General features: G+C 53.3%; 5 protein-coding genes across 5 annotated transcripts; 1 reads left to right on the plus strand and 4 right to left on the minus strand.

Annotated features, from left to right (window-relative positions):
* Window positions 1–3,278: 3,278 nt before the first annotated feature.
* On the minus strand, window positions 3,279–4,796 carry HER10_EVM0011715 (F-actin capping protein). The gene is made up of 3 exons (XM_035481138.1): window positions 4,647–4,796; window positions 4,133–4,560; window positions 3,279–4,066 (listed from the first exon to the last, which is right to left on the minus strand). The coding sequence occupies exons 1-3, from the start codon at window positions 4,676–4,678 to the stop codon at window positions 3,675–3,677; spliced, it is 852 nt and encodes a 283-aa protein (XP_035335395.1). The 5' UTR covers window positions 4,679–4,796; the 3' UTR covers window positions 3,279–3,674.
* Window positions 4,797–5,187: 391 nt separating this feature from the next.
* HER10_EVM0012241 (BAH domain-containing protein) lies at window positions 5,188–7,807 on the minus strand. The gene is made up of 4 exons (XM_035481639.1): window positions 7,031–7,807; window positions 6,656–6,970; window positions 6,475–6,605; window positions 5,188–6,416 (listed from the first exon to the last, which is right to left on the minus strand). The coding sequence occupies exons 1-4, from the start codon at window positions 7,317–7,319 to the stop codon at window positions 5,775–5,777; spliced, it is 1,377 nt and encodes a 458-aa protein (XP_035335437.1). The 5' UTR covers window positions 7,320–7,807; the 3' UTR covers window positions 5,188–5,774.
* A 448-nt stretch (window positions 7,808–8,255) lies between these two features.
* HER10_EVM0008851 (autophagy protein Atg22) lies at window positions 8,256–11,651 on the minus strand. The gene is made up of 2 exons (XM_035478359.1): window positions 9,374–11,651; window positions 8,256–9,296 (listed from the first exon to the last, which is right to left on the minus strand). Exons 1-2 carry the CDS (start codon window positions 9,995–9,997, stop codon window positions 8,388–8,390), a joined length of 1,533 nt encoding a protein of 510 aa, XP_035335194.1. The 5' UTR covers window positions 9,998–11,651; the 3' UTR covers window positions 8,256–8,387.
* Window positions 11,652–13,799: 2,148 nt separating this feature from the next.
* Window positions 13,800–15,040, minus strand: HER10_EVM0003179 (uncharacterized protein). Its single transcript, XM_035472863.1, has 2 exons — window positions 14,696–15,040; window positions 13,800–14,488 (listed from the first exon to the last, which is right to left on the minus strand). Exons 1-2 carry the CDS (start codon window positions 14,832–14,834, stop codon window positions 14,211–14,213), a joined length of 417 nt encoding a protein of 138 aa, XP_035334781.1. The 5' UTR covers window positions 14,835–15,040; the 3' UTR covers window positions 13,800–14,210.
* Window positions 15,041–16,967: 1,927 nt separating this feature from the next.
* HER10_EVM0002664 (uncharacterized protein) lies at window positions 16,968–19,087 on the plus strand (the record flags this gene model as incomplete). Its single annotated transcript, XM_035472366.1, has 2 exons — window positions 16,968–17,396; window positions 17,555–19,087. 2 exons carry the CDS (start codon window positions 16,968–16,970, stop codon window positions 19,085–19,087), a joined length of 1,962 nt encoding a protein of 653 aa, XP_035334731.1.
* Between the last annotated feature and the right edge of the window lie 227 nt (window positions 19,088–19,314).

A 19,314-nucleotide genomic window follows, 5' to 3' on the forward strand; every position in this document is an offset into this window, starting at 1 on the left:
ATCTTTTGGGCGACGACAAGCATCCTCTATCAATTATCGTCACAATAGGGGAGGGGGGAGGTCAGCCACATTCATCAATGAATATTCGTACTGCCGGAAATCGAAATCCAGACGAGAAACTTGTGTCTGTGTGCTGCTCAGAGCCTCCAACCAGGCCTAATCCCGTCACCTCTTCCCCTGGTCGTCGTGATTGTCGTCACTATCTTGCATCTATTGGCACCGTCGAATCCCAAATACACGGCAGAGACATGCGCGCAATGTGTCAGAGACAGAATATACTCGCCAGAGAGAGATATCGGTGCCCGTATTTGGAAAAAAAGAAAAAAGAAAAGCCATGCAAGGTACGCGCCCACGGTGCCCTCGCACTGCAATTCTGCGCCCTAATTGCCTTCCATTGTCCAATAATGTCTCTTGACAGCCTCGGATTCTGTTGCGTTCCGACTCAGGTTTCTCCCAACACATACCTGATATCGTGTCCAACCCTTCCCGTGCCACCGAGATCTTCGCCAAAAAGCAGGGAACAATCCATGCCCGATGGCAACTTGTCGATTTCCCTCCCGCTATTCCCGGTCATCCACCCACGCACTCACTTCAACACTCGCGGCTTGCCCTGCTTGCCGGCCGGCATCTCCGTCTTTTCTTTTTATTGTCCGGCCCGGGCCAGGAACCACGGCTATCCACAGTCCATCCCCTAAAGTCAAGACAGTGATACAACAGATCTTGTCTCACCATCAGCCTCGATTTCGAGTAACACGCCCATCTCGTTGGAAACAAATTACGAAATGAACAATGCGAGATGCAATGGAAAAACAAAATTCTTATTGGCTCTCCTGTTCCTGTTGGCTACCTTGCGTCCCAAGCTTCCGGCTAGCGCCAGCGGCGCGAAGTGTCCATCCCATGGATCCCGCCCCGTTCCCGCTCAGGGGCCTTCCATGATGCTCTTCGCAGATGGGTGCTTCTTGCCTGGGCCATGCCGCCGTACTTCAACTTTAAAAGGGGCTATTAACCAGTGAACCGCACACGCACCGGCGCGCTCCACGGGCGGGTTCGGGCTCGGGCTCAGCTTTCGGCCACTTGGCTTTTCGCGTTTCGCATCTCCCTGCATCCTGCATGCGGGGAGTCCTAGAGGAGATCTGCTGCATGTTCTAGAAATCTTGTGGGATCTGTTCTGCAACGGAGCACGCATGCTTTCTTTTTTGGGCGAAAGTGAATGCTAATCCATTTATCCAAATGACCAACCCTTATCTTGTCGCTTTTCACATCAGCTAGGCCCCTGAAGATCAACGAGGGCACGAGAGACATTGGCTGGCATCGTACTCACTCTCATGTGTTTCCCAAAATAATCGACTCGGGCATTTTGGTTATGCGCCACCAAGGCACGAACACCAGCGTCGACGCCAGCGCCGGCGCCAGCGCCAACGACGTTGAAGCTAGGAACCCAGCCGCCCTCGGCGCCAGAGACAGAGCCAGAGCCAACTATTGATGTTGCAGGTCCGCCATCAAAGCCAAGGAGGCTCCACAGTACCAACCCATGCAGCAACCGCCAACTCTATCAGGTCTCTTCCTTAGCAAACCAAACCCCACCTTGAATGGACAGCTCCCGCGTCGGCGCGTTAACCGCCTAAGCTTCGACAGGCAACGTTGGGCATCATTCGCCCAGTGCGACACTCATGCTCTTCGTCATCAAACAAATCCTGACTGCGCTCCCAAAGCCTATCGAAAGAAGCAGACCGAGCCGGACATACAGCGTGAATCCGACGATGCCAGGGTCACCGGGTTCGCTCCAGAGCTTACCTTCCAGCCAGGCACACTAGGTAGGTTACGGGGGTTTCGACTGATCGGATCTATTTGTGCAATTACGTGTCCTAGTTCTGAGAACGAGAACGAGAATCAGAGTCAGAATCAGACTGGGCAACGGAGTCTCTGTCAGCTCTGGCTCGATTTGATCCGAACCTCTGTAGGACCCCTACTATCGGTCCTAATTTGACGCATAGTTTACGGTAAGGGCAGTATTATGCAACCACGTTCCTGGCACGCTTACAATCGCCACAAGGTTGGAGCTGCTTTTACGTCGGCAGGTCTCTGACTGGCCTCTGTGTAAAACGAATTCGGCTTCCAGGCTGTTGAGTGGTGTTTCTCACGATTTCGATCCACATTACGTTACCCGGCAATCGTCGAATCACTTCCCGGCCCATCACTTTGCGGACATGGCCAAGGGAATCTGTTGCGTTAAAGCAATTAGCCGCAACTAAGCTTACTGCATGTAGGCGAGCCATACCGGTGTCATATTTGATCGCTTCACTTATAGTTACCTACCCGAAGGTTGTCTCTTGATCCTCGCGGGGCGCTTCAAAAGTGAGAGTATAGTAGAGAATGGTCAACTGCTAGAACTAGAGCAGGCTGGAAGATCTTGCCGGAAGCTCACATGAGTGGCTTGCCGTGAAAGCCTACCTACTTGCTCTATTTGCACTCCTTGTCAAGTTCATCGACCTTATCTTGCCCATCCATTGATCGAGTCAACAGTCCGGCCTCAGGGGCTTCTGGGAAGCACTTGTGTCCACTTGGTGCTGGGCTGTGATTTGAGCTGATGCCAACCAAGCCTCGCCCACGAGGCCGGTCCTCTTCTTTGTGGCTGCTAGGGGGCAAGAAACGAACCCTTCCGACTGTTGACTGAGGTCTTTGCATGAGTACACCATGATGACCTCCTGGTTTCAACACTCAAGATATCGGGCCTTTCCCCCACGTCGTATATTGTAAAGGCTTATTTCCTCGTTTCCAGTTCAAACGTGTCCCTCAATGGTACTCCAGTGCGCTGCTGTCAACCGTGATCACATCTTCAGGCCAAAAAACGAGACCACACACGCCGAATCGGTTGTCTCGTGCATCAATCATGGAAGTGTAAAGTAGCCGGTGCCGCGCAACGGGGACTGAGAAACGTATGCAGAGTTTTACAACGCATGTCTCTCTATAAGAAGACACCACCATATCCAGAAACCAAGGACTTGTATACTTGGGTATACCATAAAGAGGCAAAGAGACGAAAAGTCTCGAAAGCCAAAGTGATCCATCCGAGCGCCCACGGTGATACAGAGATCCAGCAGGGAGAGCCTTGTTGAACGCAAATCATGCCGAACATCGGAGACGAATTTCTCTCCCAAGAAACCACCCAGATCAAAAACCGAATCAGGCAAAGGGACGCTGCAGTGATATGGATTTACTCAAGAACACAGAGTTACACGAAATTCTGGATTACAGCCACACCATCTTATTTTTTTTTTCTCTCTCTCTATCGCCCGTCTCATTCTCGCTTCAGAAAAGAGTGAACGGGAATGATGGGCTACAGCCCTGCTGCCGGAGAAAGAAAAAGAATGCATCTGCCAAGGGATCTAGAGATTCAAGACAAGAGATGTAGGCACGCGCGATCGTTTCCTTTTTCCCCTTCACCGACGCCAACGACGCACAACAGTGAACTCGATCTTGGGGGATATTGAAAAGCCCGACTTGGGAAAAGCCAAGCCGTACAACCCGATCTCGATATCCTGCGCCACGCCCGTGCTACTCTCATCTACCATCAACCACGATGCCCGCAATATCATGAGCGGGGTATCAATCGTAGCTCCAATTCCTAGGATACAGCCTCTGATGAGCTCAAGGAGAACCAGACCGGTTTCAAATCACTTCTGCATGCTCCCGATAATCTCCCTCTGCGCCGCGCGGTCCCTACCAGCCTCGCTAAGGCTGCCCACGCTCCGCAGGTCGCCGACGACGTCCTTGGCCTTGCCAAAGTAGACCTCCTGCAGCAGGTTACGCATCTTGAGCTCCATGTCCTCGACGAGCCGTCCCACGTTGGCAATGTGGCTCTCGTCGCCGTCGACGGGGAGCTCCTGCTCGACCTGCCGCGTCATGTTGCCGCTGAGGTCCATGTCGCCCAGAGTGTTGGTCGAGGTGGAGAGCGAGAGGATGACGGTCGAGGTGAGCTTGTACTGCGTCGTGCGGCCGCGCTCAATGGCCTCGAAGACGTGGATCGAGTCCCATACGCCCTCTGCGCTTCCACCGGGTGTCGCGGCTGTGATTGTGAGGTGTCTTGTCAGCTAAAAAAGGATCCAATGCCTGATCACAGGTGGGAACGCACATTTCTTCAAGAGAACCACGCCGGCGAATCCATCGTCCAGGTTCCAAAAGTATACGCTGCTCACACCACCCTCGTAGTACAGATCTCGGTACACGTCAAACGCCTCATTGGCCTTGACCTCCATCTTGCGGACCCTCTCGCTGGGGATCGCGCCTTCGCCGGCGCCCTCGCTACCGCCGGCACCGACGCCGCCGACGCCGCCCTCGTCCAGAGGCGGGTCGAATTGGTTGCTCCATGGGGAGCGGTAGCTGTCGCCGTCGCGGTTGTAGTCGCAGAGGAGATAGTCGCGACCCGTCTGCTTGCAGCGCTTGACGGTCAGGGGTTGGTCGACGGACGAGAGAAGATCCTCCGTCAGATCCGGTGCGAGGGAAATGATTGCATTCAGGTGGTCGGTCGTGTGTTTCGGGTTCAGGCGGCGGAGGAGGTCGCTAGACGGGGAGAACACGCGGCAGAGGTTAGAGATGATTTGCTTTGATGCATGACGTTTAGGGGGTCAGGGCTGCTGCGGTCTTACAGAGCCGAGTCGAAAGGGTCGACGGAGGCCATGATGGGCTCTTTGTATGTGTGTCTATCGCTGGAAGATGTTGTCTTTGAGCTTCTTCGGAGTCGTTGGCGATGAAAGGGTGGCGGTGTCGATTGGATTTGGATGGTCTTTGAGGTTGGGGTGTTAGCGGAAGGTCTGGCGGGGTAGACGGTCCTTAGCCCCTGGGTGTACTTCCCCAGGACCCCACAGCCAGGGAGTTCTGGGCTGCACCTACCACCTCGGGCATGTTGAAGAGGCACGGAGCTACCTTATGAAAGGCACGTCATTATCTGAGGTACCTCACCCACCTAAGGTACCTCTTCACCTAGCTGGACAAAGGGAGTGAGTTCTTGGAGCTATTGCTACCTTCCGAGTCAGCACAGCTCTCCACTGTACCTGGAGCTCTTGGAGCTCTCGGTGTTGAACTGCAATAGTCACTGTGAACCATCACATGAGACGTCTCTAGTCAATCGAGCAAGTCTCATCAATCATGACAATGGCTGATGCAGAGTAAAAGAGGATAAGGTAAACATTTGACCACAAACCATGTAAGCTCTAGGAAACTGCTCGCAAGACTCTGGTCTCCAGATTGGCCGCTCTGCTGGCCTTGTTCGCCTTTTGCGTCCCCTTTTGTTGGCGTCCTTCTGTCTGTCTCTTGAGAATACACCAAGACCAATTCCTTATGCCAACCTCACTCAGTTGCGAGATGAATCCCCCCTCCATTCGCCAACGCCTCGCGCGAAAAATAAAACTGCACTCCAGCCACACCCGAATAACCAGTCTTCATCCTCGAGACTCGCCTTCAGCTGTCCAGGTCTCGCCCCCGCCTGCCCAGACCTGTCCTCTCTCATCCCCTGCAACATGCCTCTTGGCATGTATTCCTCTCCCCATACTTGTCTTCAGGGTCGGTTTACGAACCCCAATCATATTGGAAATCGTCATAAGCAAAACAGCAGCACTTCCTAAGTCACCGCTCCGGTGTGTTGAATAAAGTGCCTGCTGGAATAAGTACATCGAGAAGTGAAGCTCGGCACCCCATCGTCGCGTTGGCGGGTTGTAAAATGACCCATAATTCGAGAGATCGATCGGTAATTTGGCAGTCACGGAGAGGCCGATTATTTAGCTGATTCCCACTCCGCAAACGACGCAGAGCAGCGGCTCAGTCCACACCTTCTCGCCTTCAGTGACATTCTCTCGAAGATCCCTGATTTCAATCGTCGATGGGGTCATGTCCATCAAGATTCTCGCCTCGAACAAGCCCTCCCACGGCTTTACGTCGGCGGAAGTTGGCTTCTTCTTGAAGGATCTCACCTTGCGTGACGACGTCGCTGCCGACACCTCGGGTACGGTCGGTGTGGCAGGAGTTGTGGGTGGTTGCGAAACGCGCTCATCGACAACCGCAGGCGTTCCCTCGGTTACTGACTGCCCGTTGGTCTCTTCCAGCGCATCGCTCGGCTTGGCATCGATTGTTTGCTTCACATCGGCACCGCTCTCGGTAGGGCTGAGGGGTTCGTTTACACCATCGTCAAGCGGCTTTTCTTCCTTGACCTTGTCGCTCTCAGCGACCGACGCTGTTCCGTCTGTCGGGGGTTTCGCGGTGAAGTGGGGCTTGTCCTTGCCAAGTCGCTCGTATGTTCGCATCAGGGTTTCTTCTCGAAGACAGTGCTCGTGTAGCCACTTTCCGCATTCCTTGTTGGAGCACCCGACGAGGGTCTTATCCGGGTTGGCGGGCTGTCGGCATTTGCAGGTGCGTTCAACTGACTGTATGCCGGGTTAGCGACAATCGCCTACTCTAGGCTTCGGGGGTATTTATGCATACCGAGAGCTGCTGGGTGCGACAGTCAAAGGCCTGACGCCAATAGAGGGCCTCCTGAATCTCGTCGTCGTTCTCCTCAATCCATTGCTTGACGGTGGCGGGCAATGTCACACTAACGACGTTGATGATGTCCACTGCTTCGCGTCAGTGCTGAGATCACTGTCTAGGGAAGTATGAAACCTACTATGGTTGGAAGCAATGAGCTCGTTGTGGCCGTGGTACGGCTGACGACCTCCCGTGTATCTCTTTCCTTCCATCGTGCCCTCGGGCAGCTCCTCCGGCCAGTACATCCAGTATATGCGCGCATAGACGTGGTGTTCATCACTAGCGCGGATCTCCAGAATGCGCGCTACCCAGTCGTCTTCGGACTTGGACCGCTTCAGGACCTTCTCAGGCTCGTTGGCATCTGTCGAGCCTTCCGCTGCGGCCTTTTGACGTTGGACTGTCTGGTCGTTTGCGACGTAGATAAAGCCTTCACTGAAATACTTCGTCCCGTTTACTACCGCCCGTCACTGTTAGTACAAGACCATCGCAGATGGACTATCGTTGAGCAACTTACGGACGAAGCTGTTGTATCGTGTCATCTCCAACCACTTCTTCTGCGGATGCACATGGTATTCCAAGTCCAGAACATCGTTAGCGCTCTTGCCGTTGAAGTCGCCGGAAGGGGAGAAGGGAGAGAGTTGCTTGGAGCTCTTCTTCCCATCTTCCTCTTCTTGCTCTGGTTTCCTCCTCTTCTTGGATTTCTTCTGTGCCTTGATGTCGGGTTCGGCGTAGGTGATGCTGAAGGGGCATTCGGCCTTGTTTTCCTCGACCTCGGCGCGAGGGCGCTTGCGCGAAGTGGACATAATTGGTGTAGTAGGAGGTTCGGAGTCGCAAACGCGAGTGCGGTGATGTTATCGCGGGTATGAGAGTGATCGGAGTGATGCGATCTCGATTGATGGTGTCCGAGACGAATGACGTTGGTGCAAAGAGCTCGCTGGGATGTCGCGACCGAAGGGAAGGAGCACGGGGTGGCTGGAAGACGAATGGGTCGCCCAAAGGGCCGGGGGGGGTGGTATGAAGCTGTGTGGCAAGCGCGCGGTCCTAGATGGGCGCTCTTTGTTGACTTTGTCAAGTGTGCAAATACTCTGGCAAGCCTGAAGATGGTCCAGGCCGGTTATCGACGACCAATGATGGCCACGATGCGCAAAATTGGGAAAATCGCGGATTGAGGATCTGGCAATTCCGGGACGAGGAGCGGAGCGCGTTCTTGCTACCCAGCGAAAAAAAGGTGGCGCAGGATGACTATTCTGCTCGGTCACGTGAGCGCGGCGTCCCTCCGACTAAGCGTCCACCTCAGCGACCCAGAGGACGGACCAGCAATCACGATGCGGGCAGCAGGTGTGCGGCGTGCGGCGTGCCACAAATGGACCGGGCGTGTCACGTAAGCACAGCAGACAACAGGAGCTAGAACCATCCGCGCATACCAAAATCCTGGTCAAGGTTCCCACAACAAGCGCCGACACTTATTTCTCCGTTACCTGATTGGCTATATACCGGTCTCGTCGCTTTACCATGATCTTTTACACTGTTGTCTTCGTGTCTCATGCCTTACGCCTTTCTTCTGATATAAATGAGCTGGGTGGATGGCCCAAAAGGATAGAAGTTTCATCATCATCATTCAAATCAATAATCAATCACCTTCCCCAAGTGTTCTGACGCGAATATGAACAGAAGAGTGTGGGGATCAAAGAGCAACAAAGAAGATAGGAGATACGACGGAGGCGGCGAGCATGTTGGAGGCGGTAGAGACGACAACAGAATCAACGACAAAGTCGACTGTTCATTACTTGGCGCTTTTGAGTAAAACATACAATATCGCTAACTTGATTTACCTACGCCGTTGCTATGCAGATATGTTCGGTGATGGGGGCTCAGTTACCCCTGGTCCGGTTATGCTCGTGTTCGACTTCTTCCTCCTCATCGTCATAGGCACTGAGAATCGGACGATCGTCGCTGTCCTCTGTCTCGCTGCCGGTTTCGGCCTGTAGACTCTTGAATCCCTCAATAGTCTCTGCAAGTTTCTGGCCCTCCCGCTTGCCACGCTCCACGTTCACGCTCCAGATGAGAGGCGCCGGAAGCCCAACCAATGCCGCCAAGAACCAAAACGCCGGCCGGATATCACCAGACTGATCAATGATGGCTCCGACAATCGCAGGCCCAAAAACACTCGAACCTTTGTCGGATGCAGCGTATAGAGCGTAAAAGGCAGCTTCACTTCCCTCGGGGATCAACTCGCCGTACAGCGATCTGCAATATGAACTCAAACCTCCCAACACCAGCCCGTACACAGCAGCTAGAGGATACATTTCCCACGGTTGCTGCAGTCCGATCACGCCCCATCTCTGCACAATCGGCAAATATCCGAGAAGTCCGTAAATCGGAATGAGCTCGAAGAGGCCGATACAGACAAGGATTGTCTGATGTGGCTTCAAGTGGAACTTGCGTGAGATGAAAGCCCAGCTGAAGGCACCGATAACACCAGCTATAGTGGAGATCACATTGATCATACCCAAAGCCCAAGGCTTCATGTGGAGTTGCGTTTTGGCGAATAATATGGCCGTGGAAGATGTCGTTGCAATCGCATCACTGACCAAAAACCATGCGCATAAGAACAGAACGATGTCTCGTAGGCGACGAGCAAGCCGGACAGTGTTGAATAACGATTTCCAGGCCATAGCCACATAAGTTGGCCAAGCTCGGATTCCTTTGCCCGACGTGATGGGCATTGGTGGACCTGGCCGAGGGCGGAGCCACATGGCAGCAGGGATCGTGAAGACTGCCTGTAAGATGGTCAGTAACGGTGGATAATGCGCCCAGGCGACGGGGATGAGATGGAGAGAAAGGGCTCGTCACATACCCACCAAAGACCGCAAAAAGACAACGCAACCCTTTGCGACCAGGTAGTGTTTTTCAGTGCAATCACTATGGCGATGGCGACACACTGTACGAATAGGCCGGCAATGTAGCCAATGCCAATCCCCTTGGCGGAAATCTGAGTGGACAGCTGGAGCTCGACGGAAGTGAGCTCCTCGTGAGTAGCTTTCCGAACTAGCGGGTAGCCTCCGTTTCCGTTCCCATGCCCACTGAGTAGGGGCGAATGTTGGTCCTCAACCTCGGCACTGGCGGGATCTTCGTCAACGTGGGAACCATTGAGCGGTCGCGATTCCAGGTTCGAATGTCCCAAGTCGGGAGTGTGAACAGTCTCGGAGGCAATCACTTCCGGATGATGCCGGACCAATAGCGGCAGAAATGAGTTGAGGAGCACGAATGAGGCGCCAAAACATGTGTTCGAAACGATAGCCAGCAGAGCACCCAGGAGATAGGTGGTTTTGTTGACAAAGATGTAGGCCATGACGGAGAAACTTCCAACCCAGGCGAAGGTGAGCAAAAGCTTCTTTCTCGAGTTGCCGTGATCTGCGGCACTGCTGACGCTCACGACGAGGAGAACCTGCAGCAGGACGCTTATGGAGAAGGTGTACATGGCGAAACTCGCCGTGTTGATCTCGATACCCAGAGGATACACGACGCATTGTCCATCAGTTTTGTTTTTCGAGTCGCTCGTACCACACGGGGTCGTTCGATCAGACAATAGGACGCCATTTTCGCGGGCGAGGGTCTCGAGGAGGATCGGGATGAAGGAACCTGGGCATCGTGTGGTGTCAGCGCAACGAGTTCGGGGCGGGGTGCACGGCAATGCTGTAGCTCCAGCATCTCGAGCTGTCCAGGCTCCACAGCTTGATCACTGTCTCGCGACGAATGTCACTGCTCGAAGACGGAGTGACAGACTGTGACAACTTACCGATAGCTATTCTCAGTCAGCGCATGCGCACACATCCAGATCCATGGGCTGGACACTCACCACATATGACATAGGTTTCGGCAGCAAAGGCGTATGCATACCAACCAGACAGCTCCTTCTGGCTCGTGGGCCGAGTGTCTTCGCCTTTGTAACGACCTGGGCCGTGAAGGAAACCATCACTACTGCTGCCGCTCATTCTGTCGAAGTCGGAATCTGTATCGGAACGCTCGTCATCGGCCTCGAAGTCGGAGGTGAAGGAGCGAAAAGAGCGTTTTGACAAAGTTGAAAGACGCGACCATAAGCGTGGTGCAGGTGGTGGTCGAGCGTGTTGCTCTTGTCTTGGAACCATGGCGGCTGACACGGGTAGGCCGCAGGTGTGGGCGCAGCTTTACTGGACGGGCAAGGTCGGACAGCTGACTTCTGTGCCTGTGCGGGCCTGTCACCTTGTCTCACCGGACGGATGCACTCCGGTCACAGCACGCAACCAGAACAAGGTCCAGATGGCCCAGAACTGGTCAGAACTGGAGAGATGTCTCTTTCCCGTCTCTTCCGTCTCTTGTAACCTGCAGCTGCCTTGAGTTTAGGCTGCACTGCTGCAGAACGACCCGCGGGAACCTGCCAGCCTCTGTTGAGCACTTCACTTTGGACGGGACAAAGTACCTTCACCAAGGAAGTTGACTTACCAACCGGGCAGGTAGGTAATGCAGTCAGATAATGCGACGACGGAATTCCAATGCCAATGCGGATTGCGGGTGCAGATGCGGGTGCGGTTCGGGCAAGGCACCTAGCACTGAAGCGTCGTACTCGTCGCAAGTGCTAGGCACCTCGCCAAAGTGAGAGCCGAGTTGATGACGGGCTTGTATTCGGACCCCGCTGATGGTGCAGCTCAGTCGAACCACTCGGTGATTTTCCACTTTCCAGTTACTGTTGGCTATGGTAGCAGCCTACCCAATCTGTTTTCCGAGGGCTCGTCAATGGAGTATTCGCCTGTGAGGGCCTGCCGATTCCGAATAAAGGATGCCGGTTGTAATGGGCCTGAGAAAAGAGGCGACTTGTGAGATGCGGCTATGCGAGCTGTTCAATAGTGACCACTATGCGTCAGTCCGAATACGTCGTGTTTGCGAATTGCGAGGTCGGTCTTTGGTCCGCGGGGACAGCTACATGGGGCCACAGCGGATTCTATCAGTCAATACCAGGACAGACGATGGAAAGACGAGACAGAACTGGAAAAGAAAGTAGAACAAGAACCGGACGGGAAAAATGAGGCGAGGCAGGTTGATGTGTCGTCAGGTTTGCGAGATCCGGCTGTGGGCCGGCGTGGTTGGTTATATGGCGTCGCAAAAGTCGTCGAAAGCAGGCCGGGCCAGAGCAGAGAAGCAAGGACATGGACATCTAGGGTGACAGTGTCAATCCATGGTCTCTCCCGGCCTTTAGCTCCATGTCTACGGAGTACTTGGTCGCTCTCTGCCCTTTTGCCTGTCTTCTGCGCCGCGGCTCCTTTGCCGGAGCCGTTCTAAGCTGAGCCAAGGCCACCAAAGGCCCGCCGTCCGCCGTTCATCACATCGCATCTCCCCTCTCAACCCTCCTCCGCCCAACCGCTCTCCTCCCTGTACGTCTGTAATGTGTGTAAGGGAGTGACAAAATCTTCTCCAAATACCCCAGTCGCGACGAAAACCGTTGCCCAATCTCGCAAGCGCTGCGACGACAAACATGGATGCATCCAACTAGATCATCGCCGATGGGACGGTGTTCCTTCCTAGCGTCGCTGCCACGCTTGAAGCATATCGCGCTATGAGGCAATGGACTCCATTTATCGTGAGAGGATGCGCGTTGAACGACATGCGTCGTGAGACGAACCAGGTTCTTCATTCGTCCGATATTCCATGGCCGGCATGCGTCGATGGATATGCGCTGCATCCGCCTTTGGGATTGGGCATTGATCGTACACCACAAATTCCCCATTTCCAACCTCCATGGCCATTGGCACTTTGCGTTGCCTACACCGCAAGAGGCTGAATCCTACAGCATTGGTTAATTCTTCAACGGCCTCCCCGGCTCCCCTGGAGTTTCTCTTGTTCGGCCTCATAGGGATACAAGCCCTCCCTGGTCGACACGAATCAGCGTCTCAACCCCATCGGGTTCTTTGAAAATTCCGAGTCTCGTAGACTTGATAGAGTCGAGACCTTTGAAAGCCGAAATATCGGTACAGATCTGTCAACTGTACCTCGCCGGGTTAGGTTCACCAAGTCTCCAGGGGGTTGCGTTTCCTTGGCTAGAGCCGTGCCGTCTTGGGAACGGTTGGTTTTCCAGTTGGGTAAAAACGACCCCAGGTCAATTTTGACTAGCATGCGGCGTTCCTTGGATGTCGATACTGCACAAAGCTCCGTTCAATGAACTCTCGCACTCGACCACGCTCCTCTAGCACTCGTTTTCTCATGATGAAACGCAGCTACTGTGTGTATTGCAACCCAATTCTCGTCGCAGCACTGCGGCGAGGCTTTATGGCGATCCAAGCCGGACTGGGGCTTGCGGGGGCGGGCATTCTGTAAGTGCCCGAGCGATCTGCGGTTCCTCTTCGCGCCAGTGAGCATGTCTGCCCACCACATTTCAAGACCCGTTGGACCCTGAGCGACGATCACCGGCACGTAAATCGAATCGACGCAGACGAAAATTGCAAAGCGCGGACATGGCGATGCTAGCGCATCGCCATGGTCGATGCTATTAGTCCACAGTGTTTGGCAACCAGAATCCGGGTAGTAGCTGAGTAGTATCAATGGCAGCGGCAAATTGTGCGTACTGGGGATTCATGTCATATCCCGAAAACGTAGGCGGATGGCTGTCTTGACGCTGCATCCCGCCAAAGTTCACCGCTTCAGTTTAAGGTTCCGCGACGATGGGCCTTGACGGAGGACCCATGAAATCCACTGTCTGCAGCAGACATCTGTCCTGTGACCAGGTGAAACATGGATCTGGATCTTAGGTTGCGACTCTCGATACTTTGATGAAGCGAAGCTCCTACGAAGATGTGAAGTGTTGAAGGTTGATGTATGGCTTGGAAAGGTGCTTGGAAAGACGACTTGATTCTGACTACATACATGTTGAAGCGGTTGAGTGATTGGGCACGGACCCGGCCTACCCTGCCGAGTTTCTGCCGATTTCAACTACACCGCCTACCAGGCGGGTCTAGCGCGCGTGCACTGACCACTCCTCTCCACACCGAGCATCTCCGACTCTCACTCATCCGCATCTTCACAGGACACACATGAGATTTCTCACCAAATCTCACCAACAAAGCAACATAACCCGCATTTTGGGCTCTTCTTTCATCAAATAAACAATGGCGAAGTGCCAGAGTGGTTAATGGGTTTGACTCGAATTAACTCTGATTCTACAGAGCCTTCTATCAAATGGCTTCGGCCGCGCAAGTTCGAATCTTGTCTTCGTCGTGTGTTTTGCTTTCTACCACCCACGGATGAGTTGGTATCTTTTTATGAGTGTCGACTTATGTTTCAGGCTTTCCCAGACGTATTCCCTCATTCAGAGTCATAATTTCTGTGTGGAAGGTGTTGGTTGCGCCAGCGCCTCGCATCCGCGCGGAACCCGTGCCCACCAAAAACTTGCTCGATGCCTACATTGAGATGCATGAGATGGAACAACACGATGAGAACCATTCCAGCAAGTTTTTGCCAGGGAAAATCATAATGCCAGTGGCAGGATATCATTCAAAAAGTCGAGACCAAGTCTCGACACGAAATAGATCTTACGAAATGGGGGATATCGTGAAGGGTATGCCAAAAACAAACTTCCAGCCCAGGTCCAACCAGCATCCGTCGCAACACATCAACACCCATAATTACCATCCTTGTCCTTTTCCAACAGACCAGTCTTTTCCTTTTTACTTCTTGTGGAAGGGGGCGAGGATCTTGGCCTTGAGCTTGTCGGCGACGCTGACGCCCGAGTGGCCGTCGGCACGAGCCTGCGCAGCGGCCTTCTTCTCATGATCAATCTCCTTGTGAGCGGCCGACTTCTCCGTCTCGACGGCGTTGCCCGCGCCGCCCCGGCCGACGTGGTAGTCCTGGCCTTCCATGGAGGGACGGTAGGCCTCCTCGGGGACGAGGTCCTTGTCGGAGCGCAGAGCGGGCTCCTTCTTGGCGTCGCCAATGTTACCGGCACCTGGAGGGCAGGGCGCAAACAGTCAGCCTACAAAGCATGGTGTGTTTGATTATGATGTGATTGCAACAGCTGAAGACATCGTGGGGTGGAGAGTGAGCATGGTTAGGGGCGGAGCATCCGGCCAAGTGGGCGATTGCGCCGACGCCGCTTGGCGGGCTGGATGATAAGGCGATGCGCTGGGCGCACTCGTCCCGCGTCAAGACTCACCTCCACGACCTGCGCTGAATGCGCCAGTTCCCTGAGACCCCTCGGGGCCTGTTCTCACGACCTCGCCGTCGACGTACTGGGTGTCGTCAACGGCCATGTTTCCGGCGCCACCTCTTCCGTGAGATACTTCGGCAGTCATCGTGTTCGAGTTCCGGGTATGGATGTAGGGCGTGTGGTTCGTGAGCTATGGTGAGTGAGTTCGTTGTAGGATGAGTTCAGTGGGAATGCCTTTCGGGGGAAAACAAAGTGGGTGCGCAACTTTATTTGAGCAACTTTGCAAGATGGGACGAGAGAATAACAAATCGAGACCAGGTACGTCAGCGATATTATATATAGATAAGGCACCTGTTCCTGGCAGCTCTCTACCGTACATCACATCATATGGTAAGGTAAGATAAGTGAAGTACTCCGTACATCTACTTATCAGTGAGTGTGAGCGAGCTCCTAGTAGGGATACCTCCCCCGCCCCCCCAAAGCTAAGGTTATCTCTCTGACAGAAGTCAACCCATCCACGAATCTGGGAGGCAGCTCATCAAGCCTGCGACTGAATGCGGGATGTCTAGTGTCTTGGGGGCCGCTGGGCGTGGGGATTACAGGTGGGTGATACTCCTGGTGAGCCAAGGTTTCCTCCATCTCTCTTCGAAAAGCACTTGCACATGCTTGAGAGCTAACCCCCCCCCCCCCCCTGCCTCCACGGCACAACGGTACTTCTACACACATGGCATACTGGGACAAGCCAACCAACGGCTCGATGAGACGATCGGCGAATGACAGCAGCCTCTGCTCTGATAAAACTTTTGGTTTACGTACCTGGATTTCGTGAGAGCTCTGGGAACATTACGCATCGGCATCAGCCCAGCGCTAGCCCCTAGTGAGCGCCGCCATTGGCACCCATTCCTATTTCTTCGGGCTCATTTTGCGCGACAACTTATAATCTGGATTGAGCATGCGTCGTCGTCACTCATGGACTTTACGGTGTGCTGGTATTGCGCTCATCATCGGCGCTATCTAATCAACGGTCACTTCATGTTCCTGGAAGAGCAGTCTGCAGGCTTGAACGGTTTGTTATTGAGAGCTAAACCTTCTCATCATAACCCCGGTCCTTGTCTATTGATGTTCGGTGGATGTCGTCATTGCCCCTCACCTGCTTAGTTGCAGTGTCACCGGTACAGTTAGTCGCACGACTTAACCACCACGAAGGCAATGAAATTGTTGACATTTGTGCTCACCCTTTGATGCATTCGCATTCAGACACCGGGTCGGATGAGTGGTATGTAAGGTTTAATAGTTCATTAGAACGACATGTTTACATGAGTGGCACTGGGGCCGTATCAAATTGCTCATTGTGCGCTCGGGATATATGTAAGCTAGAGTCGAGTTGACTTGACCCTTACCGTTCGCTCAAGCCATTCGTCCAATTGCCTACTGAGGTGCTAGAAGGAAATGGATGCGACCTTACCAGAGTAAACAAATAATGTGAACTCAAGGAAGTGATTGTCTTCGAAATAAGTTATAAAAACTCAAGTTTCCGGTACAGGCATCTTCTCTACAGCTATCGTCACTGACCCCCCTTGCTAATATAGCTGTCACTGTGACTGTCCTGTCTGACCCGCTCTCTCCGTATACTCTCCATCGAATATACTTCTGGAGACCCCAGAAAGTCGTAACGATGAAGCTGTCAGGAATGAGAAGAGGATATGCTGCGCCATGCCCGGTACCAGCGTCGCTGGAGGAGGCGGCAGCATCGTAGCCGACACACTGTAGAGTTGGTAAAGTTTAAGATCTTCACTCAAGGCTCGCCGGTGATGGCCCTCGATTATGTTCATTTGGTGATATTCGGGCAAACAATGAATCGAAAGGTGTCATGGTGTCTAACTGCTTCGCGATAGGAGAATAGCGGTGCAAAGTCAGCTTTCTAGAAACTCGAGCAATCAAAAGCGACTATATTCTGACTACCATCTATCTTATGAAACATCTTTTCATCTTACTTCCAATCTATGCAACAGCTTACCCGCCCCCTCTTCCCGAAGAAAGACACTACAGCAGTGATACCGAAATGGGAGGCAGCCTTGTGAATTATCAGCCGGTGGGTAGCATCCATGCATGTCAGCCCTAGCTACAGTTACGATTGGCCGCAGACAGGATGGCTAGTTGAGGCGATGCACCACGATACCATTTCTCCGCTATTATATGAAGCTTACCTTCGCCCCATGCTTGCGCCTGAGAGAGGGGTATCTTCAACCTTGCTTCAAAGACTTACATTTCGTGCGAGATGGATCCCATCACCGCCCTAACGAGTGCCGTCGAACTTTTCGGCGTTGCTCGTCAGATTCAAAGCCTTGTGGAAAAGTACAAGAATGCACCCAAGGCTGTGGACGAGATCATTGTCGAGTGCAACTTGACGAAAGATGTGTGTCTCAATTTGCAGAATCAAGTCTCACAGACTGATATCCTCAAAAACCCGGTCAAAAACAGTACCGAGGATGGTTTGCGGAAGATGCTTGATACATGCGTGGAAAATTTGGAGAAGACACTCAAAGACTTGAAACATGAAGTCAGCAAGGTGCAGAGCAAAAGTGACTCGCGCATGGGAAAGTGGGACAAGACGAAGTTCTTGTGGAGGGAGGAGATGTTTTCAGATGCTACGCAAAGTATCCAGGATCAGAAAGCCCGCCTTGGTATTGTTATCCAGCTTTTGCAAGTGTACGCATTCAAGACAGACGCCGAACAAGACAAAGCCACACACTAATAAGTCATAGGCGTACTGGTCAAGAAGTCAAGGAGGGCGTCCATAATGTACAGAAGGGAGTTGACAATCTCGAGGGGATACTTAGAGAAATATTGCCCCATATTCTGAAGATGCAAAACCCACCCCAACTGGGTTTACAGCCGCCGTCGGAGCTGAAGAAGAGTAGATCAGATACTCATATCAACACAACAGGCAAGCGATTTGCTGACGACCTCTTTGCCGCTGTACGAGGAGGGCGGCTTGAGGACCTTGAGCCCATTTTGGCCCAAGGCGTCTCTGTAAACATAGCCCTAGGAGACCGCGGTGACCGGGCCATACATGTTGCCGCTCGCGAGGGATTTCTGCTCGTCTTAGACCGGCTTATTGCTTCCGGAGCAGACGTCAATGTCCAGAATGCGTTTCAGGATACCGCATTGCACCAAGCGCTCAGTCGAGGACAGATTCCCACTTCATTGGCGCTATTGTCGAGCGGGGCCAGTTGGAAGATCAGGAATGCCAACGGGACTACGCCGCTACACACAGCCGTGAGGAGTTCTGCATATCTTGTTGTGCAGTATTTGCTCGACAAGGGGGCAGACGCAAATGCTCGAGACAAATGGGGTCATACTCCCCTTTATAAGGCATGCATTCCCCCGGAGAATGATAAGAAAAATGATTTTGTCATCAGCCTGAAAATCATTCGATTACTCGTCGAGCGAGGAGCAGATCCGACGCTTGGGGGTTGGAACACCGGCAGAACTCCGATTCACGGGCTTGCGTCGAGCGGGCACGCAAAGGAGCTTGCGATCTTGGTCAAGGAGGCCAAGACTCTCGAACTACCACTGGTAGGAAACTCTCAGGGTGAAACGCCGCTCCTTATTGCGGTCAAGAACAAACATTCAGACGCCGTAGACGTTCTGCTCAAACGTGGAGCCAACGTGAACGCGAGAGAGACTTCAAAAGATGGTACGGCGCCGACTGCCCTATGGTACGCCGCTTGCAACCCAGATCTAAGCATCGCGACCAAGCTTCTCGAAGCTGGCGCAGATCCGCGTGCAAAGAGCAATGGAAAAACTCTTCTTCATCTTGCGGCGACGAAGCATTGGCTTGAGCTGGCTAAGTTGCTGATCAAATACAAAGCCGAGCTGGATGCCAAATCATCTAGTAACGATACACCTCTCCATTCGGCAGTCTGGGCCAAGGATTTCCCGATAGCTCGTCTTCTGCTAGATAATAGGGCCAATGTAGGGGCCAAGGGATACCGCACAGCGACTCCGATCATGGCAGCAGCCGAGATCGGCTCGCTGCCAATGGTCAGGCTCCTGCTTAAGCACGGAGCTCAGTGGTCTTACACGACGCCTCAAGGCTCAAACGCGTTTATTTGGTCATCGTCCGGCGGAAGCGTCGTGTGCGTGAGCTTCTTTCTCGGCTGTGGCCAAGACCTGCATCACAGGACCGAGGGGGATTATACTGCGCTACACTATGCGGCGAGGACAGGCAAGATGGAGTGCGTGAAGTTTCTTCTAGAGCTGGGCATCGATAAGCAGGTCATGCCGACGAAGATGAGGGCACCCTTCAAGGTCAGGGGGACGGCAGCTGAGGTTGCGAGGGCGCATGGGGCCGTTGAAGTAGCGGAGTTCATTGAGAGGTATAGGGGCGAGTAGTGTAGTGCGATGATCACGAGTCTGGTTCGAAGTGGCCCCTGGATTCTTGCTTATATTGAGCGACGGAATGAGATGTAAGTAGAGGAGCCTGGTGTTTCTTTTCGCATTTACATGCTGTCTGATTGTTGGAGATTTGTCTTGGTCTGAATGAGAAAAAGCTCTTAGCTCGATCTGTCATCCTTGATACGTCTTAGACTCTCTACTACGAGACCAACAATGCTCGGGGA

This window comes from Colletotrichum scovillei (assembly GCF_011075155.1).
Source record: "Colletotrichum scovillei strain TJNH1 chromosome Unknown Contig00004, whole genome shotgun sequence".
Lineage (NCBI taxonomy): Eukaryota > Fungi > Ascomycota > Sordariomycetes > Glomerellales > Glomerellaceae > Colletotrichum > Colletotrichum scovillei.

Coding starts and splice junctions, on each gene's coding strand:
- HER10_EVM0011715 (XM_035481138.1), bottom strand. CDS start 4,678: ATGGCCTCCGTCGACCCTTTCGACTCGGCTCT. Junction 4,561..4,646: donor GACCCTTTCGACTCGGCTCT/GTAAGACCGCAG, acceptor CTCCCCGTCTAG/CGACCTCCTCCGCCGCCTGA. Junction 4,067..4,132: donor CGTGGTTCTCTTGAAGAAAT/GTGCGTTCCCAC, acceptor TCACAATCACAG/CCGCGACACCCGGTGGAAGC.
- HER10_EVM0012241 (XM_035481639.1), bottom strand. CDS start 7,319: ATGTCCACTTCGCGCAAGCGCCCTCGCGCCGAGGTCGAGGAAAACAAG. Junction 6,971..7,030: donor ACGATACAACAGCTTCGTCC/GTAAGTTGCTCA, acceptor GACGGGCGGTAG/TAAACGGGACGAAGTATTTC. Junction 6,606..6,655: donor GCTCATTGCTTCCAACCATA/GTAGGTTTCATA, acceptor GACGCGAAGCAG/TGGACATCATCAACGTCGTT.
- HER10_EVM0008851 (XM_035478359.1), bottom strand. CDS start 9,997: ATGTACACCTTCTCCATAAGCGTCCTGCTGCAGGTTCTCCTCGTCGTG. Junction 9,297..9,373: donor CTTTTTGCGGTCTTTGGTGG/GTATGTGACGAG, acceptor ACCATCTTACAG/GCAGTCTTCACGATCCCTGC.
- HER10_EVM0003179 (XM_035472863.1), bottom strand. CDS start 14,834: ATGACTGCCGAAGTATCTCACGGAAGAGGTGGCGCCGGAAACATGGCC. Junction 14,489..14,695: donor ATTCAGCGCAGGTCGTGGAG/GTGAGTCTTGAC, acceptor CCTGCCCTCCAG/GTGCCGGTAACATTGGCGAC.